Here is a 16,215-nt window from a genome sequence, read left to right as displayed (position 1 = left end):
AATCAGATCCGCGCGCCTTCACTCCACCAGGCGGCACGTGACTCTTATTTGTGCGCGTTATATTTATAGCGATGAATAATTCTGAATATAAACAGTGTCACAGCTGATGTTTGAGCTGCTCTTTTACAGCAGTGTCAGTGAGAGTGTTAATGTGTAAAATTGTGAAATCTGCCGTTTGTGTGAAATGTACGGTTCTCGATATGGTTTATCGGTTCTGAGTGATGTGAGGAATATTTACATTAATTTGAATGTATTATTTGCATACAGCCTACAAAAGCATAAAGCTGATAGTCATATTTTATAGCGCTTTGATAGAAACTTATATGACATAAAGTGCTGACTGTATGTGTCATAGTATCATTTGACTAAAAATAGTATATTTGTAGGTTTCAGCTCTATTCGTTTTGTTCTTATATTATTGTTTTATTTTATAATTCTTTGTAAATTGCGGGAGTAAACACCGTTTCTCTTTTAAAGCCCCGCCCTCTAAATCTACCTCAGCCAACCCGATGTCAGAAACCCCTGTACCCAAAATGACTGACAGGCAAAGAGCGTTTCTGATTGGCTGCCAGAGCGCAGGACACTCCCCAAATCTTGTGTTCTCACAGAAACGAGTGTAATTTTGACATCTGTCTGATAATAACTACATTTTATATGTGATATATTACAAAAAAGAAAAAAATGCAGCATAATTAAATTGCATTTGTATTTATAGTTGGTGTGCGTCACTGTAATAATCCCAGCTAACAGGGAACAGTTCTCAAATCTTTAGCTAACTTTCTAACAAGGTTCTCTCAAAGTTAAGAACACATGTTTTTTCCAGTAATGTTTATAGAATGCTTGTTCAACGTTAATCATGTTCTCAAAATGTTAGCACAAAAATGGTAATTAGCTGCATTGTTCATGGAACATTTTTCTGAAGATTTTGTTGGTTCATCTAACATAAACGCAGTGTTGGGCAGTAACTAGTTACTAGTCATTTAGTTACTATTACTTTTTGCAGTAACTAGTAGTGTAACTAATTACTAATAAGATTTCAGTAATAATATTACAGTTACTTTCCATAAAACAGCTTAGTTACTTTTGATGCCTCAACCCCGCTGATTTACAATCTAACAATCAAATAATTCCTAGATTTATTTTCATAATTTCTTGCACATGCATGTGATGTCCCCGGTGCTGCAGGCACGCTCGGAATATGGAAAAGCTTACATTCAGCAGATAGAAATATTGCATTATATTGATAATGTAATGTAACTGTCACGAATCTGGTCTGCACTCCCATTCATTCACCACTAGAGGTCACCACACACCACATGGACTCTCACAGCACACTGGACTCAATTTCCCATCATCCATTGCACTAATTGAGCACACAGCTGTAGGCACTAATCACACGCACACCTGATCCCACGCACACACTGATCACACACCTTATTTAAACCCTGGACCTTCTCTGCCACACTGCCGAGTATTGTATGCGTTTACCGCTCCCATAGCCGTAGCTACTCTACCGAGCCCCTGTTGGTTTCCTAGTTTTCCCCTTCCTGTTTGGTTTGTGTTTTCCCGTGTTTGTTCTAGCCCGTGTTTCCCTGGATTAACCCTTGCCTTGCTGTTTGGACTCTCATTGCACCCCATTGGATTCTAGCCCGTGTTCCCTGGATTATCTCTCTGCCTTGCCCACTGGATACTGTTGCCGATCATCGACCTTCGCTTGCCCTAGGATTACTCTTTGTCTTGTCCCTGCCATACCTGTTTGCCATTGTTTCGACCCTGCCTGTACGACCACGTCTCTGCCTAAATAAAGCTTGCACATGGATCCGCACGACTCACGTCTCGTCAGCCATGTTACAGAATACTCGGCCACACGAGGATCCAGCAGCTTTTCCAGCAATGGACCCTGGTCAGGTATGGATCCTTTCAACCAGTTGCTCGATCTACGACAGGGGAGTCTTTCCATTGAGGAGTACGTCACTCAATTTTGTGTGATCTCGGACAAGGTACCTTTTGATGAGGTGGTATTAAAAGACATTTTTCGTTTTGGACTGAATGAGCCTGTAAAGTCTTGGTTACCTGAGGGAAAGTTTAATATCAGTTTAAAGGATTTTATAGACTATGCTTTGCTGTGTGCTGGCTCTTCGTTTACTGTGGGTGTCGCGGAAGAGGAATGCAACACTGTGTCCGTGACTAAAATGGTAGCGACACCGGAGCCCGTTCACAAAATGGCGGCCACAACAGCAGCCCGTCATGTCATTGCTGTCAGTAAAGAACCAAGTCAGGTCACAGCTGATCTTAACGAATCAAGCCAAGTCTCCGCCGCTCGTCCAGAGTCACAGCAGCACGTCTCCGCCGCTCGTCCAGAGTCACGGCTGACACACCCAGATCATCAAGGTCAGTCTTCCACTATCCCAATTTGATGTCTAGTTTGAGGGATGTACCGTTGGTGTCTGCACGCACTGCTGGTATCCCCAAACCAACTCACACTAACCCTCCTGTTCTTTTGCATATTCCCCTGTCTGAAGCGCTCCCCCTGATGGGAATCGCTTTATGTTGCGTTTGGGCTGCGTACACCACCGCAGAACTGCCCGAGGTGGCGGCACACGCTGCAGAACCTCCAGAAGCGGTGGGGCTCGCCTCAGCCCCTGGTATGGTGGTGGCGCCTTGCAATGTTCTCTCGGTCTGTCGAGTTGCGGTCGAGGAGACTGTTACCGCTGTAGAACTTCCAGAGGTGGCGGCAACCGCTGCAGAACCTCTGGAGGTGTCAGTGGTATCCACTCACCAACTCTCGTCTTGCTCTGCCACGGCCACAGAGGCCGTCCTTGATTCCTCATCCTGTCCTGTCGCAGCCAGAAGGGCTGTCCCTGAACTCTCGTTCTGTCCTGTCACGGCTATGGAGGCCGTCAATGAACTCTCGTGCTGTCCTGTCACGGCTATGGAGGCCGTCAATGAACTTTCTGTGTTCCCTGCCTCGGCCCTTGGGTCCGTGCATGTTCTCTCTCCTCTTTATGTCTCCATTCTCCCTAGGTCCCAGGCTCTGCTGTGGGTTCCTGATCCGTCGTTGTGGGCTCCTGCTCTATCTGCTCCACCGTGGTGGTCTTCTGCTCCACTTGCTTCGTCTGCTCCGCTGTGGTGGTCCACTATCTGGCTCTGGTGGTCTTCTGCGCTGCCCTGGTGGGCTCAAGTCCCGTCTGGTCCGCCCTGGTGGGCTCGTGTTCCGTCTGGTCCGCCCTGGTGGGCTCGTGTTCCGTCTGGTCCGCCCTGGTGGGCTCGTGTTCCGTCTGGTCCGCCCTGGTGGGCTCGTGTTCCGTCTGGTCCGCCCTGGTGGGCTCGTGTTCCGTCTGGTCCGCCCTGGTGGGCTCGTGTTCCGTCTGGTCCGCCCTGGTGGGCTCGTGTTCCGTCTGGTCCGCCCTGGTGGGCTCGTGTTCTGTTGGCTCCGCCCTGGTGGGTTCCAGTCCCGTCCACTCTGCCCTGGCTTCCTGCTCTGCCAGCTCTACCTCGGTCCCAGATCACTCCGCTTCCACAAGGCCCTGGCCCTCCATCCCTCCCCCTGTTCCGCCTCTGCTCCACCTCCCTCCTGATTATAGACTGTGGGGAGCGTCTGGAAGCCGCTCTTAGGGGGGGGGGGCTCTGTCACGAATCTGGTCTGCACTCCCATTCATTCACCACTAGAGGTCACCACACACCACATGGACTCTCACAGCACACTGGACTCAATTTCCCATCATCCATTGCACTAATTGAGCACACAGCTGCAGGCACTAATCACACGCACACCTGATCCCACGCACACACTGATCACACACCTTATTTAAACCCTGGACCTTCTCTGCCACACTGCCGAGTATTGTATGCGTTTACCGCTCCCATAGCCGTAGCTACTCTACCGAGCCCCTGTTGTTTTCCTAGTTTTCCCCTTCCTGTTTGGTTTGTGTTTTCCCGTGTTTGTTCTAGCCCGTGTTTCCCTGGATTATCTCTCTGCCTTGCCCACTGGATACTGTTGCCGATCATCGACCTTCGCTTGCCCTAGTATTACTCTGTCTTGTCCCTGCCATACCTGTTTGCCATTGTTTAGACCCTGCCTGTACGACCATGTCTCTGCCTAAATAAAGCTTGCACATGGATCCGCACGACTCACGTCTCGTCAGCCATGTTACAGTAACTAGTAGTGTAACTAATTACTGTTGCCAGAAAGTAATAAGTAAAGTAACAATATTACTTTTGAAAGGAGTAACTAGTAATGAGTAATATATTACAGTAACTAGCCCAACACTGCGTAAACGTTACTTTTTATTTCAGAACGTTCAGAGAACATTCAACAGCAACATTCCCATAATGTTTGCAAAATTATCAACATTGCAAATGGAATGTTCCCTTAAAGAGGAATCAAATTTGCATTGATCTTTTGGCATATAAGAGTTCTTCCGTTAAAACAACAAAGCATTTATTTAATCAAGCTCCAAAAATGGCTCGTTTGGATCTGAGGCGCATTTGCATAAACACGCCTCCAGAGCAAGACATTGACGATTATACCATGATCTGTCAGAATACTGGATTCTGATTGGCTGGCAGGTATGCATTAAAACCGTTTAATGCACAGGTAGTTCCAAGTCAGTTTAATCACCGTTCTATATTAATGCGCTGCTTTAATTGATGCACACAAACACACAGAGAGAGAGAGAGTAATTGCACTGCGCACACACAAACACACACAAATACACAAATAAACGCTTTTCCGCAACCTTTACTAATAAAATAGCCTAGACACTATATCACCATATTATATTCCTCAGCAGCGTGGTGTAAAATCGCTGTTTTTGAAGTACACACATTAACACAAGTGGATGATTACATTACATTATTTTTAATGTTGTCCCGGATCGTGTCGGAGGATTTTGTTTTGTAATCGAGGCACAATGAAGAGTCACAAATAAACATTTGTTGACAGATGAAGCGGAACTAGATCTGCATCAAACCGTAAGTAAATGCTTGTAACATCACAACACAGTAACATAATGCTTTGTCTGGAAATGACCGTTTTGTTTTGATCAACACTCAAAACATGCAATAGTGAGGGGGCGGGGTTACTGTTTCCTGTCCGGTGACGTCAGCCAATCATAACACTGGCTGATTACTGACAAGCCTTAAAGAACACGCCCCTTAAAACAGGTCGTTTTAGACAGAGGGTCAGAATGAGGGTCACAATTAATTTTTTTTTTCGTGCAAAAAAACTTTATTAACATTATAAGTAAACCTCAAGGAACATATTAAAATAATAAAAGAAAAAAAATCTAATCTTTCGATTAGGCTACTTTTAGAGTGCTTAACTTGTTTATCACATTGATTTAAATACTGTACCAGATTTATATTAAAATACAAAGAGTAAGAAAATATATTCCATTTGTTGTTATCAACAACATGAAGTGCATTAAACATTATATTACCTCAAGGTTTCCCAAACTAAGGGTTGTGAAGGAAATGAAGGGAGTTTATTGAAAAGCTAATAATTAATTAAATCATAAAAATGTTCAATTAAAACAAATAATTTAAAAATGCATAAACACTTAGGCTACTGAAAAAAAAATGCTATATTTTATTTGTTTACCTGCATGACCAACCTGACATGCAAATGCGATACTTCATAATTATAATACTTACTTTAAAATCTCAGGGGTACTTCAAATAAAAATATATTAGGTGAAAGAGGATCAGATGACAAAACTGGAAGACTTTAAATAAGCAGTAGGAAAACTTAAAAGATGAAAAAGAGGAATTAGGGAGAATCAATGAATTATGATTGTGTAATTAATATGCATAAAAAGTCACTGTGGTCTGATTACGAGTAGCTGTTTTAAAATGTAATTTGTTCTTAATTTTTGGAATCTGATTACGTAACCAGCTCTGCTCATGAACTGATGATTTCTGGGAAGTTTTGTGTATCGTTCAGGATTCATGAGGTCTCGAGCTTCAGTGTTTGTGTAGGCAGCGCGCATGCGCGTGTGGACGCGTCGCGCAGCTCGAGATTCTTCTGCGTCCGAGGACAACATGCGAGCGTCAACATGCGTGATCTTCACGAGCAGACGCGCCGCACAGCCGTGACGCGCTCCGCTTCGGAGGATGTCCGTTAGCGCGGCGGCGGCGGCGGAGGACGGAGGCGTCAATAAAGTTCGGGTCAAACGACAGATCAGGTGCATCGTGGAGGATCTCGAGAACATCTTGGGAGACCTGAAGGATGTGGCGAAGGAACTCAAAGAGGTGCGTGCCGGGCGTTATAAGCGCTGAGGATGATGATGATGATGATGATGAAGGTGAGGTCCATCGAGGCCTCGTGAAAACATGACATGTACTCGACATCATCATCACAGACCTCTGGGCTTCACTCGCGTGAGTCAGATTCAAAGATTCGACTCTTTTCTGACGCTCGTGATTGACAGCTGTCACTCATTCATCCAGTATTCAGATATTAACTAGATCAGCAGCATTCTCAGTCTGCTCTTATGTCTCATATTAAACATTTATGCCCTGAAACAAGTCATTTGTTCCGCACGTGAGTCAGGAAACATTGTTTCAAAGCAGCTCTACAGAAAACCATGTTAATGTTTATAATATATGTCCATTGCATTCATATAGTTACATTTTGCAATGACATAATCAGGTGAGATTTGCAATAGTATATATCACTTTACGAGAGTGTACTGTATGTACCAAACTAACAAATATGTTCCAAGAACATTTTACTAACGTTCCCACACCGCAAACATTTTTCTGTCTTGTTTTCTAGTATAAATATCTAAACATTCTTGAATCAAGATGCATTTACTGTACAAGTAAAATGACTTAAGATATTAAGTCTTGTTTTCTAAAAAAAAAACAATCACAATTTTGTTAGTTTTTGCTTAAAACAAGCAGAAATATCTGCTGATGGTGTAAGTAAAATAATCTTAATTCAAAGGCTAAGCAAGATCATTTTTCTTGCCCCATTGACATATTTTTGCTTGTTTTAAGCAAAAACTAACAACATTTGTATTTATTTTTTTACAGAAAACAAGACTTAATATCGTAAGTCATTTCACTTGTACAGTAAATTCATCTTGATTCAAGAATGTTTAGATATTTATTCTAGAAAACAAGACAGAAACACAGAGTAAGAGAATCATTTTTTGCAGTGCATTAAGTTATAAAAACGTTATTTCGGAATGTTTTCTTGGTTATACGAACGTTAATAGCATCTCGGAGACGTCTATTTGACGTATGCATTTACATCTGCAAGACGTATTTTTAGAGTGTTTGCTCATCTGCAGTACGTCTACAGGACGTCTCCTATCAGATGTCAAATAGACCTTTATTAGATGTCTTTAAGATGTTTATGATTAGTTTGTATGTAAAACTGACATTTCAAAGACGTCTGTCAGATGTTTGTACACAGCAGACGCTTTCCAGATCAAGAGATCTTTAACAGACATCTTGCAGACGTACGTGTGCTGTCTTACATTTGAGCATTTCCAAACATTATGGGAACGTTACTTTTGAATGTTCTCTGAACGTTCTGAAACAAGTAACATTTAAAAAAAACATTATGCAAACATCCAACTAAACTGTTTAAGGAAAATAAACGTTCTGCAAACAATGTATCAATAACATTTCTATGCTAATGTTTTGAGAACATTATTAGTAAGTAACTTCATTATTAAGTAACATTACTGGTTCATAACTCTTTCCAAAATGTTCTGAGAACGTTCCCTGTTAGCTGGGTATGTGGGTAAAACCTAGCTAACAGGGAACGTTCTCAGAATGTTCTGGCAAGGTTCTCTTAACGTTATGAACAGTTGTTCTCACCAGTAACATTAATAGAACATTTGTTCAAAGTTGGTCTTGAATATTGTTCTTAAAATGCATCGCACAGAAACGTTACATCGTTCTAACATATTCTAAATGTTGCTACTTGTTTCAGAACGTTCAGAGAACATTCAAAAGTAACGTTCTATAATGACTGCAAAACGATAAACCTTAATGTTTGCATAACCAAGAAACAAAATTCAGAAATAATGTTTAATTTGTTAGCTGGGAAACTGCATATATTTATAGTAGCTGTAGACTGGAGTTATGAATTTGTTATGTGGTGATCCTGAGGTTGTTTTTCTCTGTTTGTTCAGAATCATGATTGAGTCTGAAATGTTTGCAGCTGTTCATTACGTACAGTATCTGTTCATGATGATGCTACAGTATTTATGGAAACACGTACACATGAATTGTTCAGCGTCTGTATAAATTAATTATGGCAGCAGTGGATGAGTCGCTCGTTTTCTGTTTTTTAAGTCAGTTTGGATAAAATGAATTCATGTGCTCTTTATGCTGAACATCAGAGGTCATTCATGACTAATCCTTCAGATATCGATTTGATATTGCAGTTATATAATGAATCGTGTCTCTAGAGCGTCTGGTTTCTGTCTCAGCAATGGATGCTCTGCAGTGAATGGGTGCCGTCAGAATGATAAAAACATCACAATAATCCACACCACTCCAGTCCATCAGTTAACATCTGGAGAAGACTAAAGATGTTTTCATCTAAAATACGAGTCCATAATCCATAATAATGCTTCCTCATGACAGTTATGAACCAGCAACGTTAACAGAACGTTTGTTCAAAGTTATCTGGTTTTTAATAATGTTCTCAAAATGTTAGCACAAAAACGTTACTTGTACACAGTTCATGGAACGTTTTCTTTCTGAAATGTTTAGTTGGATTTTTTTTAAATGTTGCTACTTGTTTCAGAACATTCAAAGAATATTAAACTGTAACATTCCCATAATGATTGCAAAATTATTAAAGCGAAATGTTCCCTTAACGTTCATATAACCAAGAAAAAACTTTTATAAAAACATTTTTAAAAATGCATATTTGAACGTTCAGAAATAACATAATGGGAACGTTAGAAAAACGTTCTTAGAACATTTTGTTAGTTTGGTACATACAGCACACTCTCGTAAAGTGATATATCGCAAATCTCATCTGCATTATTGTTTATATCACCGCAAAATGTAACTATATTATCGCACTATATTATTAACTATATTATGAAGATATTAAGGTATTATAAACATTAACATCATAGTTTTCTGTAAAGCTGCCATGAAACAATGAACATCAGAACACGAGATCATAAAACTACTGGTCGACCGATATTGGTTTTTTGACCGATATCTTAGAGAGCAGAGTGACCGATTATAAAAAAATGTATTTATTCTAATTAATATTTAAGATATTTGAAATGTGTGATAAATGTGTAAAATAAGCATACTTGTACTTTAGATGACAACTACTTGATTCTGTAATGCCATTACAGTATTTTTCACAAATAAAAAGATATTTTAAAAAATACATAAATAAAAAGGAAGTAAATACTGTAACCATCAAGGCTCTCAGCAATCTGGGAAGTTTGTGTGCATTGGGAATAATTATTTTTTCAAATCATGTGAAGGTAACACTCATTTTACGTACAGCACACAGTGAAAATGACATGAATATGCGCAAATAGATCAAGCGCAGCATAGTTTGAAATCATGAGTTTAAAGTTTGTCGATCATGTCTCCCGTGAAGCTGAACTCTCCTCCTGTCTTCATTCTATTCGCACGCACCGACCGATCATGCAATATACACACACACACTTTATAAGATCTCACAGCTGGATCGTGAAATGAAATGTTCATTAGACATTCAAAGATCTGATATAAATGTGTATTTGCTGAATGCTGATGGTACAGTAATCGAGAAAGTATTATGTTTGCCTTTCTATTACTAATAATATAAAAGCAATCGTTATAATACTTTTTTGTATAGCCTACCTTTCAATTCCTTTGTTTAACATTCTATCTGATTATTAGATCGACTTCTATCCGTATTAGAAAGAACTGTTAAACTGTGGCAGCAAACTGCTTCTCAGTGCCGTCAAAATAAAAGTTCCACCTCGAACACATCGGCCAAACAGAAAAACTTATCGGCCGATACCGATATTTGAAAAATGTCAAATATCGGCCGATATATTGACCTTGACAATATATAGGTCGGCCACTACATAAAATGCATACAGTTATATCGCAGTTGGTGGCCAAAACGATTAGAGCACTAGTATTATCTGCAGCTAAACATGGTTTTAAGTCAGTTATTTCTATCTTCTGCTGGAGTGTGTCAGAAGGAAATATCAGTTTACATTTCCAAACATTCATTTTGCCATCAATTGTAACTGAGACTAAATCCAGAAGAACTGTGTCTCAAGACGCTTCAAGAAACCTCCCTTCCTTCTGACACACTACAGCAAAAGATACAAATAACTGACTTAAACCCATATTTTAGCTGTGTGTTCTGATCATTTTGGCCACCGCTGTGGTTTCTTGTGCATGTTGATCTCGTCTCACGTCGGACTCTCGCTGCGCTTCTCAGGTGGTTGAGGAGATCGACTGCCTGACGTCTGATCTCCGTCTGGAGGAGGATCTGACGGACAGCTCCAAGACAGACACGCTCAACAGCAGCTCCAGCAGCACCACCACCACCACCACGGCCTCCAGCGTCAAGATCTACCCCGAGGAGACGCTCTTCAGACCCACAGCCGTCCTCACCGTCCTGAAGAGACCCACGCCGCCGCTCCCTCCGCCCCGGAGCACTGCGTCCAGAGCCGAGGACGTCACGCTGATGCAGAACGGAGACTCTCTGTGTCGCCGGCCGAAGAGCCTCGGCGAGAGCCGCTGTCCTCAGACCACGAGAGAGCGAGTGCGCTTCAGCGAGAAGGTGCAGTACCACGGCTACTGCCCGGACTGTGACTCCCACAGCGCAGATCTGCACTTACACACCGAGCTGATCGACGCCAAACACAGTCCTGTCCATCAGAGCTCGACCCCAGCGCTCGCCGAGAACGGCGGCCTCGCTTTCCCCTCGCAGAAACCACACAAGACCATTCTACGCAAGTCCACCAGCACCACCGTTTGACGCAGACCGAGGCTGAACCAACTCCTCTTTAGAGTTTCCTTTTCGATTAGAACGGTAAGAGCTTTCAGGAGGCAACAGCCATCTGTGACCACAAAACCAGTCATAAGGGTCAATAAAAGCTGAATAAATAGCTTTCCATTGATGTATGGTTTGTTAGGATCCGACAATATTTGGCAGAAATCTGGAATCTGAAGGTGCAAAAAAATCTAAATACTGAGAAAATCACCTTTGAAGTTCTTAGCAATGCATATTACTAATCAAAAATGAAGTTTTGATGTATTTACGGTAGGAAATTTACAAAATATCTTCATGGAACATGATTTTTAGCATAAAAGAGAAATGGATAATTTTGAGCCATATAATGTATTGTTGGCTATTGCTACAAATATAGCTGTGCTGCTTATGACTGCTTCTGTGCTGCAGGGACACATATATCATGCCTTCCTTCATCATTAAAGGAATAGTTCAGCCAGAAATGTGTTCACCCTCAGGTCTATCAGAGATCAGGATGAGTGTGTTTCTTCATCAGGTTTGTAGAAATGTGTCTCTGCATCAGTGTCTCAGCAATGGATGCTCTGCAGTGAATGGGTGCCGTCAGAATGAGAGTCTGATAAAAACATCACAATCATCCACACCACTCCAGTCCATCAGTTAACATCTGGAGAAGACAAAAGCTGAAACAAATCCAGCATTAAGACATTTTTAACTAAAATACCATAGAGTCCATAATCCATAATAACTCTTCCTCCAGTGAAAAAGTGCATCTGCTGTCGTCTCTCTCATCAACATCCAGCCACATAATTGTTTAGAGCTGTTTTGATCTGTGCAGATCTCTCTCCTGATTCACACCAGAACACTTTATCACTGGAGGAAGCGTTATTATGGATTAATATGGACTTGGATTTTAGTTAAAAACGTCTCATTGAGCAGGTTCAGGTTGTTAAAAGCATCATCAAAATCCAGCTGTTGCTGTGAGATGAGAGCTTTGGAGGGTGATCATGTGACTCGATCCTCTCAATATTACACACATTTCTCACCTTATTCTCAATGGACGCTTTTCACAGACTGTGATGCTTTTCCTCAGTTATTAACATCATAAATCTAAGTTTTTAAAAAGATTATGGGTTTCTAACACTATACTTTGTTGTTTCTGACACTTGAATAGAATTAGAGTAAACTAGTTAACGCTGCTGTGTGAGTAATTTGCCATCTGTCTCTCCTCTGACTATATCTGAACATATTTTCCTCTTTTATAAAGTCTTAGAAATACTGTTATGGATTTCATCAAATGAAAATGCAAGACAATATCTTTGTTGTAGTCTCCGTTCACTTTTACAGAGGTTTACCCAACTATGATGACTTCTGGAAACTGAAAATGTGAAAAGGGTCCTTTAATATCTGTATTGTTTCAGCAGTGAGATGAAAACATCAGAGATCATTGAGGGCCGTTCATTTAGAGACCATGAAGATACGCTAGAAGAAGCAATTAATTCAATGACTCCAGCATTGATCAGTGTTTGACAGCAGCAGATTTCTAATACAGGGTTATTATCAGCAACTAAAACTGTAACTAAAGTAATAATAATAATAAAAATTACTTGAAATAAAAACATTTACTAAAATAAAGTATAAGTTTTATTTCAGTTAGTTTCACAGACAATACAATAAAAACAGTAAAAAAATAAAAAAAAATAAAAAATGCATTACTTCGAATAAAAATATTTAAAATATTATACATTTTATTTCAGCTAGTTTCCCAACAAAATGAAAAAAGTAAAAATATTTTAAAAAATAATTACTTAAAATGAAAAAAATATATATTGAAAGTAAACACACTTTTTATTTCAGCAAGTTTCCAAGGCGCTATCCATCATTTTTATTTTAGTGTGAGTTAAAATACTAAAATAACTAAAATTATATATGCAAATAAAAAACTAATACAAAATAAAAAAATGACTAAAATATTATATAAAATTAAAATGAAAACAAAATATGAAAATAAATTCTAATTCAAAAGCTATGATATGAGTGACACTTTTTTCATTACTTCAAATAAAAATATTTAAAATATACATTTTATTTCAGCAAGTTTCCAAGGCAACAAAATGAAAAAACAGTAAAAATTAAAACTATTTAAAACAATTAATTACTTAAAATAAAAAAATACTGAAATTAAATATACTTTTTATTTCAGCTAGTTTCCAAGGTGCTATCCCTCATTTTTATTTTAGTTTGAGTTAAAATACTAAAATAACTAAAACTATATATAGAAATAAAAACTAATACAAAATAAAAATACGACAAAATTACTAAAATGTTAAGTAAAATTTAAATGAAAACAAAATCAATTCTAATTCAAAAGCTATGATAGTATACTGGAAAAAATGATTTTCTTCCTTAGTGTTTGTGTCTTGTTTTCTAGTATAAATATCTAAACATTCTTGAATCAAGATGCATTTACTGTACAAGTGAAATGATTTGAGATATTATGTCTTGTTTTCTGAAAAAAATAAGATTATTTTTCTTGCCCTATTGGCAGATATTTGCTTGTTTTAACCAAAAACTAACAACATTTTAATTTATTTATTTTTTTACAGAAAACAAGACATAATATCTTAAATCATTTTACTTGTACAGTAAATGCATCTTGATTCAAGAATGTTTAGATATTTATACTAGAAACATGATTTTTTGCCGCGTGAATGAGCAACACTGGTCTAATACAGATGAAAGATTCAAGGACATTATGAAGAGAAGGACAGACGTGATGTTCTCTGATAGTTTCAGGAAGGACATGAGACGCTGTTATGAAACAAATTTGGCATGTGTTTTCAGAGATGTTCATCTGCAGATCTGTAGGAGGACAGAAATGAATATTCTCATGAGCGTCTCCTACACAGCAGCATCTCATTTCATCTTCTTCTGTCTGTGATGCTGATGCTGATGCTGGACCTTCTGCTCCGTTCCCTGCAGGTCTCTCATACGCCCATCATCTTCATCTCATCACGCGAGCTTCAGCTGAAACACCCGGAGGGGTTCTAATGGAAATCACATCGGTGTTCTTCACAGCGGCTCCGCAGGGGAACGAGCCAGAGCATCTGATCACATCACCCTTTAAAGAAGAGAAACCAAAAACTACTAACAGTCCACCGCATCAGAGAAACCCAGTCCAACGCTGCCAGAGAATCAGACGTTTGTAAAGGACCTTCTATGTTTTTGTAAAGAAAACCTTCAAATACAAGAAGCATATTTTTGATATTTTCTAAGATGATTTTAAAGATGTCACACAGTATACGATGGAAAATGTATTTATGTACTGATTAAAAACATGAAGTCATCTGCATCTGCACATGTCTTTATTATAAACCACAGATGAGTTTGAGTAGAGAATAAATGATGAAAGCGGACAGCAGGGGGAGACCTGCGCTCATTAATAGAGTTTAACTGGAGCTGATCTGATGAAGCACCTTATAATATAAAGTGTGTGTGTTTGTGTTTCTGCAGCTGTTCGGAAGGTTACTTTGGAAATGTAATAAGCTACAGACTCACAAGTTACCTTATTTAAAATGCAATGAGTAGAGTAACTATTTCAATTACTTTATTAAAGTCATGTAGCTGATTACACACTGCAAAAAATTATTCTCTTACTCTGTGTTTTGTCTTGTTTTCTAGTATAAATATCTAAACATTCTTGAAACAAGATGAATTTACTGTACAAGCGAAATGAGTTAGCGAAAAAAAAAAATAATAATAATACAAATTTTTTAGTTTTTGCTTAAAACAAGCAGAAATATCTGCCAATAGGGCAAGAAAAATAATATTGTTTAGCCTTTGAATTAAGATTATTTTTCTTGCCCCATTGACAGATATATTTTTGCTTGTTTTAATTAAAAACTAACAACATTTTGATTATTTTTTTTAGAAAACAAGACTTAATATCTTAAATCATTTTACTTGTACAGTAAATGCATCTTGATTCAAGAATGTTTAGATATTTATACTAGAAAACAAGACACAAACACTGAGTAAGAGAATCATATTTTTTTTTTTGCAGTGCATTTGATTACTTTTATACATTTCTAATGAATGTTTTCAACTGTTAATCATTTTGAAACATGTAAAGCAGGCAGGTTTAGAACTCAACAGTTATGATTATAATAATTTAATTTTAAAGCACAGCCAGCACTAAATCAGATGAGATCATTGTGAGGTTAAATACAGATTTAAAATCATAAGATATAGTTTAATAGCTATGATACTGTTTTTGATATCAAATGCGTAGTTATGACACTGGCATCTAACGATGTCTTGCAAAAACAGTTCATCTTAAAAAATAAAGCATCTACATAAACCCAAATCGGAAATAAAACAGTTATGGAATAAGCATGTGTCCTAAACTCCTGAAACATTGCTGTCTCATATTTTAGAGCCGTCATGAAAGAAATCAATCATATCTGAAAATATTCAGATGTAACCTCCTTTGTAATTATTAACATTTTCATAAGTAACTGTAATTTAACTACACAGTTTTTCTGGTTACACTTTATTTTAAGGTGTCCTTGTTACAGTGTAATTATACATTTAAGTACTGAGTAATATTAATTAACTACATGTACTTACTACATGGTTAGGAATGTAATTATGCATAATTAATTATTATTATAATAGTAAGTACATGTAACGTGTAACAAGGACACCTTAAAATAAAGTGTTACCTTTTTTCTCAGTAACCATAACAGATTACAGTTCTGTTGCATGTACCGTAACTAGTTCCTCATAGTTAACTAGTTTTTACCTGCTGGACCAGAAACGGCTGAGAACGTCCCACAGATGCACATTGAAGAGGTGAGATTTTGATCTTCATAATCTGTGTAAATGTTGTTTCTCGTGACAGGTGGAAGCAGATGAGGCTCATGGGAAACTGTCGACATAATATTTAGTAAACCATCATTTAAAGTCTTGTTTAACAACAATATTTGATGCCACCATGACTTTTCCATTCGTATATGGGCTTTTTCCATATAATATATGACCCTGGAGCACAGAAGCAGTCATAAGCAGCACAGGTACAAACCCGATTCCAAAAAAGTTGGGACACTGTACAAATTGTGAATAAAAACAGAATGCAATGATGTGGAAGTTTCAAATTTCAATATTTTATTCAGAATACAACATAGATGACATATCAAATGTTTAAACTGAGAAAATGTATCATTTTAAGGGAAAAATAAGTTGAT

The 16,215-nt window shown here is 38.5% G+C and overlaps 1 protein-coding gene across 1 annotated transcript; it reads left to right on the top strand.

Annotated features, from left to right (window-relative positions):
* The first annotated feature begins 5,923 nt into the window (after positions 1 to 5,923).
* prr16 (proline rich 16) lies at positions 5,924 to 14,299 on the top strand. The gene is made up of 3 exons (XM_058784648.1): positions 5,924 to 6,252; positions 10,436 to 11,032; positions 13,952 to 14,299. The coding sequence occupies exons 1-2, from the start codon at positions 6,115 to 6,117 to the stop codon at positions 10,976 to 10,978; spliced, it is 681 nt and encodes a 226-aa protein (XP_058640631.1). The 5' UTR covers positions 5,924 to 6,114; the 3' UTR covers positions 10,979 to 11,032; positions 13,952 to 14,299.
* Positions 14,300 to 16,215: the final 1,916 nt, after the last annotated feature.

This window comes from Onychostoma macrolepis, chromosome 08 (genome assembly GCF_012432095.1).
Source record: "Onychostoma macrolepis isolate SWU-2019 chromosome 08, ASM1243209v1, whole genome shotgun sequence".
NCBI lineage: Eukaryota > Metazoa > Chordata > Actinopteri > Cypriniformes > Cyprinidae > Onychostoma > Onychostoma macrolepis.
Note: the sequence above shows the minus strand (reverse complement) of the source record. Positions and strands in the feature narration are given on the sequence as shown.